Raw genomic sequence first — 21,920 nt, forward strand, 5'->3', positions numbered from 1 at the left:
CTAGAGAGGTCACAAGGTTTTTCTATTTTTAGACCTACTGACCTAGTTTTTGACCGCACGTGACCCAGTTTCGAACTTGGCCTAGATATCATCAAGGTGAACATTCTGACCAACTTTTATAAAGATCCCATGAAAAATGTGACCTCTAGAGTGGTCACAAGCAAAAGTTTACGCATGCACACACGGACGACGGACGCTGCGCGATCACAAAAGCTCACCTTGTCACTTTGTGACAGGTGAGCTAAAAACCAGTCAATCTATTGTTTGTTGTACGTCTTTTCACTCAGATGATGTGTATGACCTCATCACAAAATCTAACTGGATACGAGTACTACACAGTCATAGAAACGCACTTTTTAAATTAAAAAAATGCCAATTACACCACTTTAATCAAGAGTACGGAATTTGCCGCTACTGTATGAAATTGCACATCCTTAATTTGCTTATGATGTTCCCCTAAACAATGATTATCCAATCAGCTAAGGGCTTATAAATACATTTAGAAAGATCCGCACTTGTTCCACATTAGGCAGCAAGTTGACTTTTAACCATCAACAAAGCCTAAGAATAGTAAATGCCAATGGCATCTGAAATCGTACAGAATTAGCCGACTCAACTCGAAATGGCAGCAATGTATGTCAGTAAATATATAGAATGGGCTTGCGCACAAAACAGATCAAAAAATATGAATAAATAAATTTAGAAATAATACCTGCAAACAGAGTGGTATGAATACTCTCTGTAATCACTGACCATGAGATAATTAAGAGAGAGAATGCCAACTGTTCCACACAGGGGATCTCCGTAGTTACTGACACAGGTGCCAAGTTCAAACAGGGTCTCTATCTCAATGCATATAGTGTAGAGCAAGTGGTACTGTTTTGTCTTACAACCCTTTGTGTGCTCAATAATGCACTGTAAATTGCCCTGAATGAGGCTGAAATGAAACAAATTATGGTAGAATTAAGCAAAATATAGTCAAGCAAAATATAGTCAAAATAAAGTCAAACAAAACAAAAATAGTCAAGTGAAACAATGTATACCAGTAAAGCCAAATAAAGCAAATTATGCTGGTAGTCAAATGAAAACAAGAGGGCCATGATGGCCCTTAATCGCTCGCCTGAGTACCTTTGCCATAAACAACCAAAGATGATGAATTCAAATGCCAAACTAGAGCTGCTTTTGAGAAAGGCGCATGTCTCCCACAACTGCCTAATCATCTAAATAGTAAGTCAGTCTTTATATACTGTTTACTTACAGCACATGCACATAAAGGACCCCAAAAGGACTCCTATAGTACTAGAGCATATGCGCATTTTTTGGCAACAAAAGGACCCCTATACTACTTCTGAAAGTAGTATAGGGGTCCTTTTGGTGTCAAAAATGCGCAAGAAATCTGAGCGTTTTTTTTGTAATTCAAGGGCCATAATTCCAAAGTGCCTGGGCTGATTTGGCTAGTTATCAAATTGGCCGAGCACTTACTGGCAAACACATTTTGTTCAAATTCGGTAAAGATCGGATGAGAAATGTCCGACTTAGAGTGTGGACAATTTAGCTTTGTGACACACAGACACACACACAGACAGGAGTAAATCAGTATGTCTCCCACACCACTGTGTGGTGGGAGACATAATTAGTAGGGATGGGAACGAATGTTCGAATATTCGAAAATCGGCCAAATATTCGAATATGAAAATCAAATTCGAATATTTGTAAATTAATGAATAAGTTGTTTTTAATAAGTATCGCTGATTTTGGGCAATATAAGCGTGCTAATTCTAATCTGCAGAATAAACGTGTTTGTTTATCGCGTGTCAAAAGATGTCCAATTAAAAAGAAAATTGCAATGCATAATTGGTAGGGGCCACCGTCGGGAATTAACAGTTTGCAATAGGCGTAAATGTGGTGCATGTCAAAAATTGTCCAATTAACAAGAACAAGAGGACCATGATGGTCCTGAATCGCTCACCTCTTCCCACATGATCCAGTTTTGAGTATGACGTGGTTTTTTCTATTATTTGACATAGTGACCTAGTTTTTGAGCTCATGTGACCCAGTTTTGAACTTGACCTAGATATTATCAAGATAAAAATTCTGACCAATTTTCATGAAGATCCATTGAAAAATATGGTCTCTAGAGAGGTCACAAGGTTTTTCTATTCTTTGACCTATTGACCTAGTTTTTTAAGGCACGTGACCCAGTTTCAAACTTGACCTAGATATCATCAAGGAGAACATTCTGACCAATTTTCATGAAGATCCATTCAAGGGTATGGCCTCTAGAGAGGTCAAAAGGTTTTTCTATTTCAAGACCTACTGACCTAGTTTTTGACCGCAGTTGACCCAGTTTCAAACTTGACCTAGATATCATCAAGATAAACATTCAGACCAACTTTCATACAGATCCCATGAAAAATATGGCCTCTAGAGAGGTCACAACGTTTTTTCATTATTTGACCTACTGACCTACTTTTAGATGGCACGTGACCCACTTTCAAACTTGACCTAGATATCATCAAGATGAACATTCTGACCAATTTTTTATGGAGATCCATTCACAAGTATGGCCTCTAGAGAGGTCACAAGGTTTTTCTATTTTTAGACCTACTGACCTAGTTTTTGACCGCACATGACCCTGTTTCGAACTTGACCTAGATATCATCAAGATGAACATTCAGACCAACTTTCATGAAGATCCATTGAAAAATATGGCCTACAGAGAGGTCACAAGGTTTTTCTATTATTTGACCTACTGACCTAGTTTTTGACGGCACGTGACCCACTTTCAAACTTGACCTAGATATCATCAAGATGAACATTTAGACCAATTTTCATACAGATCCCATGAAAAATATGGCCTCTAGAGAGGTCACAAGGTTTTTCTATTATTTGACCTACTGACCTAGTTTTTGAAGGCACATGACCCACTTTCGAACTTGACTTAGATATCATCAAGATGAACATTCTGACAAATTTTCATGAAGATTTCATGAAATATATGGCCTCTAGAGAGGTCAAAAGGTTTTTCTATTTTTAGACCTACTGACCTAGTTTTTGATGGCACGTGACCAAGTTTCGAATCTGACCTTGATATCATCAAGATGAACATTCAGACCAACTTTCATACAGATCCCATGAAAAATATGGCCTTTAGAGAGGTCACAAGGTTTTTCTATTATTTGACCTACTGACCTAGTTTTTGATGGCACGTGACCCAGTTTCAAACATGACCTAGATATCATCAAGGTGAACGTTCTGACCAATTTTCATGAAGATCTTGTGAAATATATGGCCTCTAGAAAGGTCACAAGGTTTTTCTATTTTTAGACCTACTGACCTAGTTTTTAACCACACGTGACCCAGTTTCAAACTTGACCTAGATATCATCAAGATGAACATTCAGACCAACTTTCATACAGGTCCCATGAAAAATATGGCCTCTAGAGAGGTCACAAGGTTTTTCTATTATTTGACCTACTGACCTAGTTTTTGAAGGCACGTGACCCACTTTCGAACTCGACCTAGATATCATCAAGGTGAACGTTCTGACCAACTTTCATGAAGATCTTGTGAAATATATGGCCTATAGAGAGGTCACAAGGTTTTTCTATTTTTAGACCTACTGACCTAGTTTTTGACCGCACGTGACCCAGTTTTGAACTTGACCTAGATATCATCAAGATGAACATTCTGACCAATTTTCATGAAGATCCATTGAAAATTATGGCCTCTAGAGAGGTCACAAGGTTTTTCTATTTTTAGACCTACTGACCTAGTTTTTGATGGCACGTGACCCAGTTTCGAACTTGACCTAGATATCATCAAGGTGAACATTCTGACCAACTTTCATAAAGATCCCATGAAAAATGTGACCTCTAGAGTGGTCACAAGCAAAAGTTTACGGACGGACGGACGCACGCACGCACGCACGGACGGACGGACGCACGACGGACACCGCGTGATCACAAAAGCTCACCTTGTCACTTTGTGACAGGTGAGCTAAAAATGCAATGCATGATCAGCTGGGGGTCATCGTTACGGATTGACAGTTTGCAACAGGCGTAAGTGTGACGCCTTTTTAGCTTTTGTTCTTTTTTATTGGCGCCTGTTTTATGTAACAAATTGTAGAATTTTTTTTTTCGAAAACAATACAAAACTTAAAGGTATAGGCGATCTTTTTACAATATTTTGTATGACATTTCAGATCGTTCGCAGAATCGGTTTCATCCACAGCGCCCGGGCAATTCATTTACTGAAATCGGCCGTATTTAAAATAAATTTTGAAGTAGTTTATAATAAAATCAAGAAATAACTTATGATTGATGCATACGATCATGATGAAGATGGTTTAAGTCTGCCCTCGTTTAGTTTATCGGCTTTTTACACGCCAATTGAAAATTTTCAAAATGGCGGTGGTAATACAACAGCGCGACATGTGACGTGCTTATTTTTAGATAAAGTGTGACGGTCTAAATTTTAATCAATTTGAACGTTTTTTTAAATCATTTTGAAGCTAAAACATTGGATAAGTTAAATATGTTCATGATTATACTGGCAGAATCATGAAATAAAATGCTAGGGTCGACGGGTTTAACTTGCCCGAAACAAACATTTTTTTAGGCGTTTTAAACAACGGCATATATTGTGTATATGCCAGTCACTTAATAAGAATTTAAAGCTTCCATTAAAATAAGCCGAATATTCGAATATATTCGAATATGGCAAATCGAATGTTTGAATATTGATTTCAGTATTCGTTCCCATCCCTAATAATTAGGCTTCTATTGTCTACAAGCTTTCCTTATAAATTTGACTTTTTTTCTTAGTTTTGACAACACAAGACCCACTTATTAACATGACATCAATTAGGTCAAACAGTCAAATATAAGTAAGTATTGAAATCTGTTCCCAATTTCAAATGTCAAAGCTGATGCTAAAATATTAAGGTGTAGTTCAGTAAGTCAAATTTTAAGTTAAACGGAAACCAGAGTTCTGAGTGGAATTCAGTTCTTTTAATAATTTTGAAAGGCAGCCACCAAATGATCATTCCTCTGAAGTTTGTTGTAAATCTGCCCAGTGGTTTTGAAGAAGATTATTTTTTAATTGTTTACAGATGGATACTGAGCGGTCACAACAGCTCACCATGAGCCATTGGCTAAAAAGTATATATATTTCATGGAAGCAAAATAAACTGATGTCAAATGAAACAAAATAATGTCGACTTTGTCCTCAAGACCTGTAAACAGGGACCAACTGGCTCTATTCAATTCACTTTTTTATTACAAACTTTGGGTAGTAAACGTTTTTGCAACATTTCAAAGTCCCTGTTTTTCTAATTTTTTTCACTCTTACATTTTTAATGTATAACCCTTCTTCACTTCTGACCAACAAACTTTATAACAATACAATGTTTTTGCACCTATTTTTCATGATTAACTCCCATAAATTTCTGTCAAGATAAATTAACCCTTATCCTGCTAAATTTCTATAAAGAATTTGTCCATCTTCCAATTTGGACAGTACCATTAATTATTAAAAGGGGTGCTTACCAAAATGATACTTGCTGAACAGCGCACAGTGCAATCATAATCAGATGGATGTGCAGGCTGATCATGATCTACACTGGTCCCAAAGACAGAACCAATCGTGTCCAGCATGGTAAGGGTTTATTAAGATATTTGCACATATTTTTTATCAGGAATTCTACACTTCCTACACTTTAGTTTACACATAATTTGTGTTTTAGGTTGATTATGAAGGAAGTTCTACAACTTATATTAATCACTCTCCACACCTCATTCCTAATGGAATCCATCACCACAAGGGTATGAGAGAAGAGGCCATTTCCCTTTTAATGCTGAGTGCCAAGCAAGGCAGCTACTGGTACCCTTTTTCATGTCTTTGGTATGACACGGTTGGGGATCAAACCCACGACCTTTCGCACTCGAGGCGGACGCTCTACCACTAGGCTTGTACCAGCTAACATTACAAGAATACTGGCACTTTAGAGCATGTAACAAAAGTATTCCGCTCACCTTATTTGCATGTTATCTGTTTCCATGGAGATAAAGATCAAGTCAAAAGCACAGTCTATGGCCATCCCCACATCACACTTTTCTGGTTCTACAATATAACAGAAAAAAATACAAACAGTTTTTCAAGGGCCTTAAGGGTCTAACCAGGCAGGCATGTGATATGTAGAGGACTTATTGAATTTTAGTTTAGAACAGCACAGGTTCATTTTGATGCATTATTAGAGATATAATCATAAATTTCACAGCGAATGTTTATCACTAAATTTAAATACAACACAAATAGGCCAATCGTAGAATGCCTCATGGGAACTGCTTATATCACTTATTGATAAAACAGTACTGAAATGGATTCCAAAGACATCATGGAAAATGCTTTTTTTTTAACCATTTGTCAATGAAATAAAATAAATTTGCTTGTTCTTTTCTTCCACTTCCACTTCTAATTCTAATATAATCAAGCAGGCTACACATGACTTTGCTCTTCAATTGGAGGTACATTTATGGTAAATATTGAAAACATCTGCAAACATTCCTTATGAGATTAAATTTTTCAAAGAATTCAACAGAATTCAACTTGCTTTCATATTTATAATTTAACAAAATGTCACATCTGACTGAATGTTGTGTTATTTTACAAAATGCCATAGATACAAAATGGTATTGGATGAAATGTTGTACACACCTGAAAACAATCTAAGGATGTCTTTATATGGACACAATGATAAACTATAAAGCAACACAATTCCTTCTTACCAGGGGATAATAAAAAGCTTAACAACACTAAGATAGCACCTTATTTGGTTGTTTCTTGAATAAACGATCCCTTTACATGGATTATTGTCAGATGTACCACAAACTTAAAGTGGTTGAGATGGACAAACCAATGTATATCAGATAATTAACCAAAAGGTGGTCGAGATAATTTTCAATCCAATCATACAATATTTCTGTATAATGAAGTTTTGCTCAAGCCAATGCTAGGGGTCAACCCACTCAATCCTAGTGTGCTAACAGTTTTGATGGCAGTGTTCTGGGCATTCAAAGGATCTTCTTACACATTATATTCAATAATTATAGGTTATTAACTTTGTATGCGGATATATGCACGATTTCTGCAGTGGTAATATTGCGCGACTTTAGGAGCGAAAGAACGAGTGCATATATACACATACAAAGTTGATAACCTTTTTATTACATACCAACTATCAAATAATTAATTTATGTCTAAACTGTCGTTCTGTTACAAAAGTCAGGAAAAATAAATAAAGGATTTCTCTGAAAATGTAATAAACAAATCAAACTGACGCGCATTAATATTTTCCGCAAAAATGATGTCAACTTGTCGCAATGTGCGCGTGGACGCCATGGACATCACGCGATTCTTTCCATTACAATGTTAAGAAAACATTCCACGTCCAATATGAAAGCGTTCCACGTCAATATAGAAAAATATTGCACGATTGCGGTCTATTGAAACTCAATGGATAATAATTTTAGGTATTTAATAATAAAAACAAGAGCTGTCTCCATAGGATGACACATGCCCCCGATGGCACTTTGAATGAATAGTTATGGCCGATATTAGAGTTTAGGACCTTTGACCTATGGACCTGGATCTTGCGCGCGACACGTCTTCTTACTGTGCCACACATTCATGCGTAGTTATTTTAAAATCCATGCATGAATGACAAAGATATGGACCGGACACGCCCATCAATGCACTATCATGAAATATGACCTTTAACGTCTTAGTGTGACGTTGACCTTTGAGCTATAGACCTGGGTCTTGCGCATGACACGTCGTCTTACTGTGGTACACATTCATGCCCAATAATTTTAAAATCCATGCATGAATGACAAAGATATGGACCGGACATGCCCAACTATCATGAAAAATGACCTTTAACGTCTAAGTGTGACCTTGACCTTTGAGCTATGGACCTGGGTCTTGCACATGACACGTCGTCTTACTGTGGTACACATTCATGCCAAGTTATTTGAAAATCCATCCATGGATGACAAAGATATGGACCGGACACGCCCAACTATCATGAAAAATGATCTTTAACGTCTAAGTGTGACCTTGACCTTTGAGCTACGGACCTGGGTCTTGCACACGACACGTCGTCTTACTGTGGTACACATTCTTGCCAAGTTATTTGAAAATCCATCCATCGATGACAAAGATATGGACCGGACACGAAAATTGCGGACAGACCGACAGACTAACAGAATGACAGACTGACAGACGGTTCAAAAACTATATGCCTCCCTTCGGGGGCATAATAATACAGAAGAAAGTTTCTCCTTACCGTCAACAGTTCCTTCTTCATTACATTTGTTACCATTGCAACAATAACAATTTTCCTTTCCCCGACACTCGTCACAGTCGTTGCTGGTAGCACAACCTTTGTAGTACATACCCTCTTCATACTTGCTCATACACATCTGTTACAGAAATAGAAAATGAACAACAATAGATGTTACAGAAATAGAAAATAAACAAACTAGAAGTTGTGTCCTTAGGACAATGATACTCCCCACATACTGTGGCATCCACTATACAGCACAAACTATCAAAGGCCATAACTGTAGTAAAAATATTCACAGAAAAAAATCCTTCCTTCATGGTCATCTGCACATTAAGGTTGTTCATATGTGAAAGTTTGAAGCAGATCAGGTTAATAGTGTGGGAAGAGTTAGACAAACAAGATTTTTCTCTATATAATCCATATATTAGCAAAAACTATCAAAGGGCCATAACTGCAGTAAAATTATCCTTTCATTATTGTCATAAATGTGTTGGGGCATCACAAAGAACCAGTGAGGCACAAGTTGCATCTTCTTCGAGGACACTCCTGTGTAGGATGGTAGTATAAAAAATTTCAATTTGTTTGAAAATTATTATTTTGTCACACATTTGGAGTGTGATACTTTAAGAAGTGGAAAGGAGGTGGGCAGAGTTGAAAAACTATTTTTAAAATATGATCCATTTTTTGCAAAATTTACAAGATACCAGATAAAGGCATTATTACACCTTTTTTATTTTTTTTTAAGCCCCCGAAGGGAGGCATATTAGTTTTCAACTGTCCATCCGTTCGTTCATCACAACATTAACTTTTTGTATGAAGGCACTTTACTCGCGAACAACTGCACCCAGGACCTTCAAACTTCACATGCTGATAGTACTTATTGAGTACACGAAACCTATTGACTTTGGGGTCACCAGTTCAAAGTCACCAAGTCAGAGGTCAAAGCGCTGCAGGGGTATTTGTCACCATTAGTGACAGCTCTAGTTTCATTATTAATTCATTAAAAACAAATTTTCTGAGTAACCCAAGAAAAAATGAATTATACATACCGGTTGATGAGTTGGACAGGCAAAAGTTGGCTGATGGTTACAAACCTCATTATCTTCTAGATAATTGCATGTGTAACAGTGCATGGCTGAAAATACATGTATTCATATTTTTTACAACTTTTATAACTAGAGGGCCATAAAGGCCCTGTATCACTCACCTGACCTTTGACTAAAGATCATCAAGATAGTTTCATTAAGATATGGTCATAAATGTGGTCTCTAAAGTGTTAACTAACTTTTCCGTTGATTTGACCTGGTGAATCTAGTTTTTGACTCCACATGACCCAGATTCGAATCTGATCTAAAGATCATCAAGATTAACATTCCGATTAAGTTTCATGAAGATACAGTCATAAATGTGACTTCTAGAGTGTTAACAAGCTTTTCCTTTGATTTGACTCAGTTACCTCGTTTTTGACCCCATCTGATCCAGATTTGAATTGGACATATAGATCATCAAGATTAACATTCTGACCAAGTTTCATTAAGATATGTTCATAAATGTGGCCTCCATAGTGTTAACTAGCTTTTCCTTTGATCTGACCTAGTGACCTAGTTTTTGATCCTACATAACCAAGATTCAAACTGGACTTTTGAGATTATCACGATTAACATTCTGACCAAGTTTCATGAAGATACAGTCTTAAGTGTGACCTCTATAGTGTTAACAAGCTTTTCCTTTGATTTGACCTGGTGACCTAGTTTTTGACCCCAGATGACCCAATATCAAATTTGTCCAATATTTTACTGAGGGTAACATTCTGACCAAGTTTCATTAAGATTGGGTCAAAATTGTGCCCTCTAGAGCATTAACAAGTTTTTCCTTTGACTTGACCTGGTGACCTAGTTTTTAACCCCAGATGACCAAATATCAAACTCATCCAAGATTTTATTTAGGGAAACAATCTGACTAAGTTTCATTAAGATTGAGCCAAAATTGTGACCTTTAGAATGTTAACAAGCTTTTCCTTTGTTTTGACCTGGTGACCTAGTTTTTGACCCTAGATGACCCAATATCGAACTCCTCCAAGATTTTATTGAGGGTAACATTCAGAACAAGTTTCATTAAGATTAGGCCAAAATTGTGACTCAGATTGTTAACAGTCAAACTGTTGACAACAGACGGACGACGGACACAGGGTGATCACAAAAGCTCACCTTGAGCACTTCGTGATCAGGTGAGCTAAAAAATCAATTTTCAAGATTCTCTTTAACATACAGCACCATAGGATTCACCCTTATAGTAAAAATTAATTATATTTCCAGTATTTATTTTGCAATTGGATAAAGCTGTCCATTGCTTTACAGAAAGTCATGAGAAAGCTGCCCAAAGCCTGACTGAAAGTTATCCTGGCATTAAAGAAAGCTGCCCCATGCTTTATTGAAAGTTATCTTGCAATTAGAGAAAGCTGCCCCATGCTTTATTGAAAGTTATCTTGCAATTGGAGAAAGCTGTCCCATGCTTTATTGAAAGTTATCTTGCAATTGGAGAAAGCTGCCCCATGCTTTATTGAAAGTTATCTCACAATTGGAGAAAGCTCCACTATGCTTTATTGAAAGTTATCTTGCAATTAAAGAAAGCTGCCCCAAGCTTTATTGAAAGTTATCTTGTAATTAAAGAAAGCTGCCCCAAGCTTTATTGAAAGATATCTTGCAATTAGAAAAAGCTGCCCCATGCTTTATTGAAAGTTATCTTGCAATTGGAAAAAACTGTCCCATGCTTTATTGAAAGTTATCTTGCAATTGGAGAAAGCTGCCCCATGCTTTATTGAAAGTTATCTTGCAACTGGAGAAAGCTCCACTATGTTTTATTGAAAGTTATCTTGCAGTTAGAGAAAGCTCCACTTCGCTTAAATGAAAGTTATCTTGCACTTGGAGAAAGCTGCACTATGCTTTGTTGAAAGTTATCTTGCAACTGCAGAATGCTCCACTTTGCTTTATTGAAAGTTATCTTGCACTTGGAGAAAGCTGCACTACGCTTTATTGAAAGTTATCTTGCACTTGGAGAAACCTGCACTACGCTTTATTGAAAGTTATCTTGCACTTGAAGAAAGCTGCACTATGCTTTATTGAAAGTTATCTTGCACTTGGAGAAACCTGCACTATGCTTTATTGAAAGTTATCTTGCACTTGGAGAAAGCTGCACTATGCTTGATTGAAAATTATCTTGCACTTGGAGAAAGCTGCACTATGCATTATTGAAAGTTATCTTGCACTTGGAGAAACCTGCACTATGCTTTATTGAAAGTTATCTTGCACTTGGAGAAAGCTGCACTATAATTTATTGAAAGTTATCTTGCAACTGGAGAAAGCTCCACTATGCTGCAATTGGAGAAAGCTCCACTTTGCTTTATTGAAAGTTATTTAGTCTTGCAACTGGAGAAATATTACTTCTATCTACAAAATTTAAAATCATCAATAATGGTTCTGGAAGAGGAATTTTTTTTTGGTCTGGAATTTGTGGTTGAATTAATACAAGACATTACATCCCATAAAACTTAAATTTTGATTGATTTTACTGTTAAAATTTGAAATCAACAAACTTGTGTCCCAATAAAAATTGGCCCTTTTTTTTTTTTTGAAACCACTAAATTTCATGATAATAAAATTGAATTATTTCCAACTAGCAAAAAAAAAATTAAATCACCCATCCCCTGGGTTTGGACAATCATAGGTCTACACACTGAAATACATACCTCATAAATAAACAATCACTGTGTTAAAGCATATTATGTCACATTTTCAGCTGAAGAAATTGTACTGTATACAAAATTAAACAATGTCTTCTTAGGAAAAGATAGTCATTAAGAAATACATACGTTTACATTTCTCTGCCATCGTCTCTTTTATTCCTTTGATCATCTTTGAGACCACTGTCTTTCTCTTCAAGGTGAGGGTATCAAGGCTAGCCTCCACACATCCCCAAGCAACTTCTAGTTCACGACAAATTCCCATTACAGTGTTCTTATATTCTGTGCTCTCCTCATTGGTCCAGCTGCCTCGGTCACTAGATTTTGATCCAGGTTTACTTTTTGCACTCTTCTTGGACTTGGACTGTTTACTTCCTGTTCCATCTCCATTGTTAGATTTAGCTTTGCCAGATTTTTCTTTGCTAGATTTTTCTTTGTTAACTGATTTTTCTTTGCTAGATTTTTCTTTGCTAGCTGATTTTTCTTTGCTAGATTTAGCTTTGCTACCTGATTTTTCTTTGCTAGCTTTGCCAGAACCAGTGTCTTTACTTTTGCTTTTAGATTTGCTTTTTGACTTAGATTTAGATCCACCACTTTTTGTGGCTGTTGCAGTTGCACTGTCATCATTGTCATCATCATCTTCACTCCTACTGTTGCCTCCTTCCTCATCATCATCGCTATCATCGCTGTCTCCTTCCCCTTCACTAAAATTAAACATACAGAAATAAATCATGACATAATAATCATGCTGGATTTATTTATTTGGGTTTTACTGCGCACCAACGCAGTATTGGTTATATGGCACCAAACAGGACTACAAATTTTGGTTTCACATCTCATTTTCATCGAAATAAAAACATGAGGTATGGAATCAAAATTTGCATATCTGCTGGAATCACAGAGTTACAGCAAAACCAAGTGTTAAGACCCTATTAGTCGCCTCTTACGATCATGCAAGGGTAAGGCAGTGGTTCCAATTCTTTTCATAAACAGATCGTCCCAGAACCACATGGGGCTAATTATGTTGGAGGGTTGACAAAATTTTTCAAATACAAAAAATATAATAATACATCTTTTTCTGCTTTCTGATAATACAGCAGTGTAATAACACATTATATAACATATATCTGATTTCTGATAATACAGCAGTGTAGTAACATATTTAAGAAATAATATATCTCATCCAGTGATTTGTCGTTCAATAAATCATTGTTTGGAGTTCAGATGCGAAGGAATTATATCACTAGGGCGCAGCCGGAGTGATATAATAATACACATCTGAACGACAAACAATGATTTATTCAAGAGCAAATCACTAAATGAGATATATTATTTCGATTCTAACACGTTACCAAGGATTTTTACGTACATCCTTGACAACATTCATTAAATATTTGCCCGTTTTCAATCGGTTTCTTTTCCAGTGTGCCGCTATGCTGTTGACGCCATGACGTAATAATTGTGATGTCAGAACAGTGATTTGTTGTATAATAATTCACTGTTTTCTGCCTTCTTTGTTTAATAGGAAAATGAATCGGATCGTGTTAGAATATATAATATATCTCTGTATTCTGGTAATACAGCAGTGTAATAACATATTATATAATATATATCTGATTTCTGATAATACAGCATTGTAATAATATACCATATGATATATCTCTGATTTTTGATAATACAACAATGTAATAATATATCATTATTACATGAGTAGCTATAAATAGTAACAAATCTGTGCTGAAAATTCTTCCTTTATCGCACTGCATCATGCATTATCACATTATCATAATAAGCCCCAGGGCCATTATCGATAATGGCCCTGGCGTTAGCGCAGGAAATTAACGTCCGTAAACAGGAATGACGTCATGACATTTCATGGAGGTAAGAAAGCGAGTATTTCAGTTTTTAGTTTTATTATCTTGAGCATAACGTCGTATATTCATGATTTAACTTATTTTCAACCCTAAATTATGTTATAAGCAACGTACATAGTACAACTATCAAGGTATTTGATTTTATACAGTATATAGTGTCGTATACATATAATATAGCAACTGAAAAATTGAAAATTATTATGCCAGTAGATGCTAATACTCATAAAAATGACACACTAAACTTTTCTTACTACATTATAGGTAAACATGTAATAAACAGGTAAATTCATGGGAGAACGTTGCCTTTGAGTGATAATGGCCCTGGCAAGGCGATAATAGCCCGAGGGCTATTATCGCCTTGCCAGGGCCATTATCACTCAAAGGCACCGCTCTCCCATATATTAACCTATACTTAATATATCTCTGATTTCTGATAACACAGCAGTGAAGCAATATATTGATGATGACCACACTTCAAGTATGGAAGACATCTTTCTCAATATTCTATAGGAAAAGAGACTTTGACGATTCCACAGATAAGCTAACATTTGGTTAAAGGTATGTTAGATTTGTGTATTTCAGCAGTAAGTGCATGAAACTGAAATTTAAGGGAAATGACTGAAGTGTATAGACTGGCTATAAACCTAAGATCACAAGATACACTGTCACTGGTTGAGCAAAAGACTAAAACCTTAAATTGATGCATGACAACTGGAACTTTTCATTCTTTGCTCCCAAACTTTGGAACTCCCCTCCCATTAAGATTAGGAAGCTGACAAGCTGGTTGCTTTCAAAAGTGTGCTAAAAACCCACTTCTTTGTACAACATTTTGTAAATCGAACAATACTTCTTTTTTCATATCAACCAGTAGAACAGTTTTTTATCCCAAAGTCACTTAATCTTTTTTTAATATGTGTATACGTTTGTCTTGTTTGGTTGTATCTGTATTAATAAAAAAAATTCTATATTCATGTTTCATTAATATAACAAGAGCTGTCAATGGACAGCGTGTTCGACTATTCTCAGTGCTTGATAGTATAATATAAGCTATGAGTAAAACTATAACATTACAAAAAGCATATTCTAAGTCGAAAAGGGGCCATAATTCAGTCAAAATGCTTGATAGAGTTGCCTCCTCCTTTTTATAGACTGGGGTCATGATGGTCAACAAGTATGCAAAATATCAAAGCAATATCTCAATGGACTTCGAAAATATTTGGGGTGGTACGCAAACTTTAACATTTATTCTAAGTCGAAAAGGGGCCATAATTCAGTCAAAATGCTTGATAGAGTTGCCTCCTCCTTTTTACAGACTGGGGTCATGATGGTAAACAAGTATGCAAAATATCAAAGCAGTATCTCAATGGACTGTAAAAATTTAAGGGAAGAAAGTGTGTGTAAAGTAATTAAAAAATTACCACTAGGATGATTACTTGGTTAATTGGATCCAATTCAATTCCTAGGTGATACTAGTTTCAGTTTCGCAAAACATCTAATCGCTATCAAACAATAAACATCACAAATAATACTTTATCTTTATACATTTCTTTGACCAGCACATAGACCTGCAGAATATTTCCGCTAAAACACATTAACTGAACATAATCAATAGTCTCGGATTTGCCTGTCGTGATATATCTAAAATATAATACCGTATTTTGGTGTGTATAGGTCGCACTTTTTCTACCCATTTTGCTGCCTGAAAAAGTTCCTGCGACCTATACGACAGAACATTGCCAGCAGTTTTTTTTTCGGGCCAATTTTCTGACCGTAGCTCTCGCAAAATTACGTGCATCTGTTACGAACGAACAAAATGGATAAAAAATATCAATATCGGCGGCTTTTCAACCAATAGCGGTTACTTTCAATAAAATATATCGTAAATAACCCATACAGACTATTAAAATTACGAATGACTTTAATTCAAATATGTTTTTGCAGTCTGAATTACGTTTGTTTCTACTTTCGTTTTACTGGACGCCATTGACATGTACTCCGGGATGGATAAAATCTGGACAGATCCGTCCTCCATTCCAAACATTGTTTATACTAATTCTTAGCGTATTAAAAAACTTGAAAGATAATTTTTTACTTTTGATTTTTAAATAAAAGAAAAAAATCCAAACAGAGATATTTTGTTAATCTTTTTACTCAGAATCAAAAGAGCGCGGTTAATTACATGACACGGAAAGGTGTTATAATTGCTGTGCAAACAATTCACACTTAAACTTGCATGACAACAGAATGTAAACGCAAACCGTCTGCTGCCAATTAGTGTCAAAAAGCCGCTTTTCTTTGATGTAGTCTGTTACCGATACTACTGTTGGTACAAAACGGTTGGAAACGAAAATAACACTGTCTGATTTCCACCAATCAGGTTCTGATAATAATTCAGTCCGCGGCATCAATATGGCCGCCGCCGTAACTTTTTTGCCGGTAAATATTAAATATTGCTGGGAAAAAAATCCGAAATTTAACTGCGACTAATATGCTAGAAGTTAAATTTTCCGACCATTTCCAGAGCAAAAATTAGATGCGGACTATACATTACCGCGACCTATACACACCAAAATACGGTACTCCAAAATATGACTTATTAATTATCTCACTGCTTCCAAACGAATATGTCCGTAAGTTGCTAATGAAGTCAACTGCTGGAAGTACACTCGAAACCCTTTATAATTATCAATACTTACCTGGGATGGCCAACCATGCGTAGTTTGAGTCCTAATTCCCTGTAATGTCGGATGCATGCCTTAGAGTCTACATCAGGCTTTTCAACAACGCAGGCAATGGATGACAAATGTGCAACTTGTTTGTACATCTGTGAGACCAACAATCCATAATTCGCTGTACAGTCAATGGTTACCTTGGCAATGCAAGATTTAGTTTCTTCTACCATTCTGGAAATGCAGAATTACACAAAAGTTTAGCTGTTTGAAGTGTAAGAAAACTATCTAACGGGCATATCATCATATATTACACTGATCTTCAATACTGACACACTGGTAAATATTTTGTAAGGAAATAACAAAATTCAGCGTGGACACATGTCCCTCAGGTGACCTCAAAGGTTGACTTTGTCTCTGACCAAGTTCAGGAGAAGAAGTAATTTCAAGATTACGGATAGCTCACCCTAACACCTGGTTTAGGGCAAGCTAGAAACATTTTTTTTTTGTCAATGTGTTTTGATAAAGCATTTGTACAAAAGAATTAAAATCAGTACATACAATTAACCAACATATCAAGTCTGGAAAAAAAAACTCCGAGGGTTAAACCTAAATTTTTCACTCAAAATTCTCCATTATCCAACACTAAAATCTTCGCATACAGTGGACTTAAAACATTTATTATACAAACATTTCCGGAAATCATGTTTGAGACGATAATTGGTGAAATTCTAAAAGCATTTTATGAGGACAAAAATCATTCAGAATTATCGAAGAACAGGAGTACCAGACTGTTATAAAATACACCTGTCTAATATTCAATTACGTAAATTCAAGGGCTGTAATCCAAGAGTGCCTGGGGAGATCTGGGTGGTCATTCAACTTGGCCTAGATATTATGCCTAAAAACATTGTCAGCAAGTCTAGTGAAGATTCGATAAAAACTGTTCGACACAGAGGGCAGACAAGGCTAAATTCACAGTTTTACGAGTAATTCAAGGGCCATAATCCAAGAGTGCCTGGGGCGATTTGGGTGGTTATCAAGCTTGGCCGAGATATTATGTCCAAAAACATTGTCAGCAAGTTTGGTGAAGATTGCATGAAAACTGTTTGACTTAGAGAGCGTTCATGCTTTTGGACGCCGACTGCCCACCCGCATGCCACGCATGTTCACATAATACGCCCCTCTCTTTCAGAGATGGCATATAAAAAAGAAAAATTACCTGCAAGACTTATGTCTGTCTTCCTGTATACTAATCTTCAGTGTTTTGATGCAGTTATAGGCAGCCTCAATATCACACATCTCGGGCTCTTCCTCGTACGGGCACCAAGTGTTGGGGCACCGGCCAATGAAGTTATCCAGTGTTCTCTGCATCAGTGGATTAACAGTCAGTCCAATAAATGGATCACAGTTAGTTGTGTGGTCTATAAAGCACTTTGTTGCATACCTCATTAAGCTGAAATATTGCAAGAGTAAAGCATTTGTGAATTATAGCCAATCAGTAAATGAACCACAGTTAGTTTAGTTATCTACAAAGAAGTTGGTGGTGCACCTCATTAACCTGAAATATAGTTACTAATAGAATAAATCATTTGTGTATTTACAGCCAACCAGTAAATGGACCACAGTTAGTCAAGTGATCTTTAACGCTTAGCTTGCTTTAATACGAACATTATTTCAGTAATACACGGGCAGCTTTTAGCATTCTCTTTCAGTTACAAACATGCATAATCACCTTAACCTTTAGACTGCTGGCGGCAAGTGATTCTGCCTTTGCGACCAGTGCAGACCAAGATCAGCCTGCACATCCGTGCAGTCTGATCATGGTCTGCACTGTTCACTATTTAGTCAGTAAATTTGCAGCAAACACCACTTCAAATAATAAATGGTATTGTCCAAATTGAATGATGGACCACTCCATTTTAGAAATTTAGCAGGCTAAGGGTTAATATTGTAGCAGCCTTAAGTGAAAAATACTTACACACAGAATCTTTCTTCTGTTCCTTGTGGTTCAAATACTGCCTGTTCTAGCCTAGCTAAACATGCCAGTGCTACACCAGGCTCACACTTGCCTCTAGTGTTTGTATAGTCTTCCCTGATACAAAGTGGTGTCATATCTATGTCTGGGAGGTCTCCATCGGGCTTCTTGCCTTCACAGATACTGTCAACAACTTCCATCAATGATGTCCAGGATGCTAAGACCTTATGCCGTATCAAATCATGACAGTCCTTCACTGCTGCAATAACACGCATCCTCACAAAACTTACTGACCTGAAAACAACAGTGACATCTGTTAAAGACACACTGTAACCTCAGTTAACACAGAATGTAATCTCAGTTAAAGACATAATGTAATCTTGGTTAAAGATATACCGGTAATGTAATCTCAGTTAAAGACTTGATATAACCTTGGTTAAAGACACACTGTAATCTTGGTTAAAGACACAATGTAATCTCAGTTAAAGGCACGATGTAACCTTGGTTAAAGACACACTATTACCTTAGTTAAAGACACAATGAAATTGCAGTTAAAGACACAATGTAACTTCTGCTAAAGACACAATGTAACCTCAGTAAAAGACGCAATGTAACCTCAGTAAAAGACACAATGTAATTGCAGTTAAAGACACAATGTAACTTCTGCTAAAGACACAATGTAACCTCAGTAAAAGACACAATGTAACCTCAGTAAAAGACACAATGTAACTGCAGTTAAAGACACAATGTAATCTTGGTTAAAGACACAATGTAATCGCAGTTAAAGGCACGATGTAACCTTGGTTAAAGACACACTATTACCTTAGTAAAAGACACAATGTAATTGCAGTTAAAGACACAATGTAACTTCTGCTAAAGACACAATGTAACCTCAGTAAAAGACACAATGTAACCTCAGTAAAAGACACAATGTAATTGCAGTTAAAGACACACTGTAATCTTGGTTAAAGAGACAATGTAATCTCAGTTAAAGGCACGATGTAACCTTGGTTAAAGACACACTATTACCTTAGTAAAAGACACAATGTAATTGCAGTTAAAGACACAATGTAACTTCTGCTAAAGACACAATGTAACCTCAGTAAAAGACGCAATGTAACCTCAGTAAAAGACACAATGTAACCTCAGTAAAAGACGCAATGTAACCTCAGTAAAAGACGCAATGTAACCTCAGTAAAAGACACAATGTAACCTCAGTAAAAGACGCAATATAACCTCACTTAAAAACACACTGTAACCTTGGTTAAAGACACAATGTAATCTCAGTTAAATACATAATGGTAAAGACACACTGTGACGTCTGTTAAAGGTACAGTGTAGTCTCAGTTAATGGCATAATGTTACCTCAGTTAAAGACACAATGTTACCTCAGTTAAAGATATAATGTAACCTCAGTTAAAAACACAATGTTACCTCAGTTAAGGACACACTCTAATCTCTGTTAAACAACACTATGCAATCTCAGTTAATGTCACAATGTAACCTTGGTTAACCTTTAGCCTGCTGGCGGCAGATGATTCTGCCTTTGCGACCAGTGCAGACCAAGATCAGCCTGCACATCCGTGCAGTCTGATCATGGTCTGCACTGTTCGCTATTCAGTCAGTAAATTTTCAGTGCAAACCCCTTTAAATAATAAATGGTACTGTCCAAATTGAAAAATGGACCAGTCCATTATAGAAATATAGCAGGGTAAGGGTTAAAGAAACAAAGTTAACCTCAGTTAAAGGTACACTGTAACCTCTGCTAAAGACACACAGTAACCTTGGTTACAGACACAATGTAATCTCCATCAAAGACATGTTATATGTGATTCTCACTGTGTTATGATGGTGAACACTTCTGCTTGTTGTAGGAAAATCCATTCAGTGGTTTAAGAGATATGCCCCTAGACAGGGATTACAGACAGAAGGATAGATGGACAGACCAACTGATGGTCATGCATGACTCCAACAAATAGCTCTGATATACAAGGTCTGATACAAAAGTAATGTCACTGGAGCAATTGAAATATATATACTGAAAAGAAAATAATAAAAATTCCTGCCACGATACCTTGATCTGCTTGCAATATTTCTTTAAAAATATCATTACTTATCGAGATACTGACATGTGCAGAAAGCATGGTAATAATGATCGCGCCACATCGCTTACATTATTGACAACAAAAACTAAGCAATAACAAGACTTAGCACTATACAGTGAACCTTAATCTGCAAGGATGTCAATATAGTTTTTAAAGTTGATTGTGGAATGACTTTTTACACTCAATTTCATTATTTTGATGTCAAATGGTGATTGTCTCTGTTAAGTTATTTTTTCTATTTATGAAAGAAAAACTGGTTTTTGCATGTGGTGAAATACCATTAGGGGTGAACTTTGACGTTCTGTGTCTTCAAACAAAACAACCCAAGGAAATAATATTCACCCATGTAATCATAACTGAATAAGCTTAGATCTTGATATAACTTCCATAATTATATATCGCTGAATACATGCACAATGGATGCAGTGACATTGTTTCTTATGTTTGTTTGTTTTGGATTTAACGCCATTTTCCAACAGTATTTTAGTTGGCCTTACCAGTGTTCCTGAATTCTGTTCCAGTACAAACCTGTTCTCAGCAAGTAACTGCCAACTTCCCCACATGAATCAGAGGTGGAGGACGAATGGTGTCAGATACAATGTCCTTTACCAAATCATCAGTGAAAACATAGGCCCTACCCGGGGATCAAACTCGCTATCCATAGATCTGTACTCTCCTTATTGAGCTAAGCAAGTGTGCAACACTGTTTCTGGATCAACCCTTGTACTTCATATCTAAGGTATAATCAGGCATCAAACGTTTGGAATTTTTTTAAATCTTCCTGCCATGATAATCAAGTAATATCTTACCTGCAAACTTCATTTTTCAATTTCTTTGACGATATACATTTTGACAATGACATGCCAAGCTCTGAGACAATAGTCATGGCCATTTCCGGGTCACACTTTGGCGTCTCAGGTTCCTCTGGGTCCTTGGGGCACTCAAGCTCTTCAGGTGTGTCACACATGTCTGATCTGAAAATATGTCATCAAAATTAATGGGAAATGTTTAATGATACACATTGTTTTAATTATTATATATAACAAATGAAATTGGAAAATAATCCTTGATGTTAAACAACTTATGCTTAAAAAAACTTGCAATTTTGTTTATTTTTGAACTCTTTCATTTAAATTTACTATCACCTGATTTTTTTTCTAATCATCTCTGTAAAAGATAAGTGAGGCTGTGATTGTGAAAAAAAAGAA

The 21,920-nt window shown here is 36.3% G+C and overlaps 1 protein-coding gene across 2 annotated transcripts in view; it reads right to left on the reverse strand.

The window, feature by feature from the left end:
• The window catches only part of LOC123547340 (uncharacterized), a 125,049-nt gene that overhangs the window by 83,419 nt on the left and 19,710 nt on the right, over positions 1-21,920 (reverse strand). Inside the window, exons 11-20 of one of the 2 annotated variants that reach the window (XM_053551627.1) lie at positions 21,522-21,686; positions 18,611-18,901; positions 17,852-18,085; positions 16,657-16,863; positions 12,594-12,790; positions 12,216-12,560; positions 9,397-9,482; positions 8,348-8,483; positions 6,036-6,123; positions 713-937 (exon numbers count right to left, since the gene is read on the reverse strand). In XM_053551627.1, the coding sequence (XP_053407602.1) occupies positions 713-937; positions 6,036-6,123; positions 8,348-8,483; positions 9,397-9,482; positions 12,216-12,560; positions 12,594-12,790; positions 16,657-16,863; positions 17,852-18,085; positions 18,611-18,901; positions 21,522-21,686 (1,974 nt within the window). Of the gene's footprint in view, positions 1-712; positions 938-6,035; positions 6,124-8,347; positions 8,484-9,396; positions 9,483-12,215; positions 12,791-16,656; positions 16,864-17,851; positions 18,086-18,610; positions 18,902-21,521; positions 21,687-21,920 lie in introns of both variants that reach the window. The other variant, XM_053551626.1, reaches the window with a different exon arrangement.

The sequence above is a fragment of the Mercenaria mercenaria genome, chromosome 9, assembly GCF_021730395.1.
Source record: "Mercenaria mercenaria strain notata chromosome 9, MADL_Memer_1, whole genome shotgun sequence".
NCBI classification, from domain to species: domain Eukaryota; kingdom Metazoa; phylum Mollusca; class Bivalvia; order Venerida; family Veneridae; genus Mercenaria; species Mercenaria mercenaria.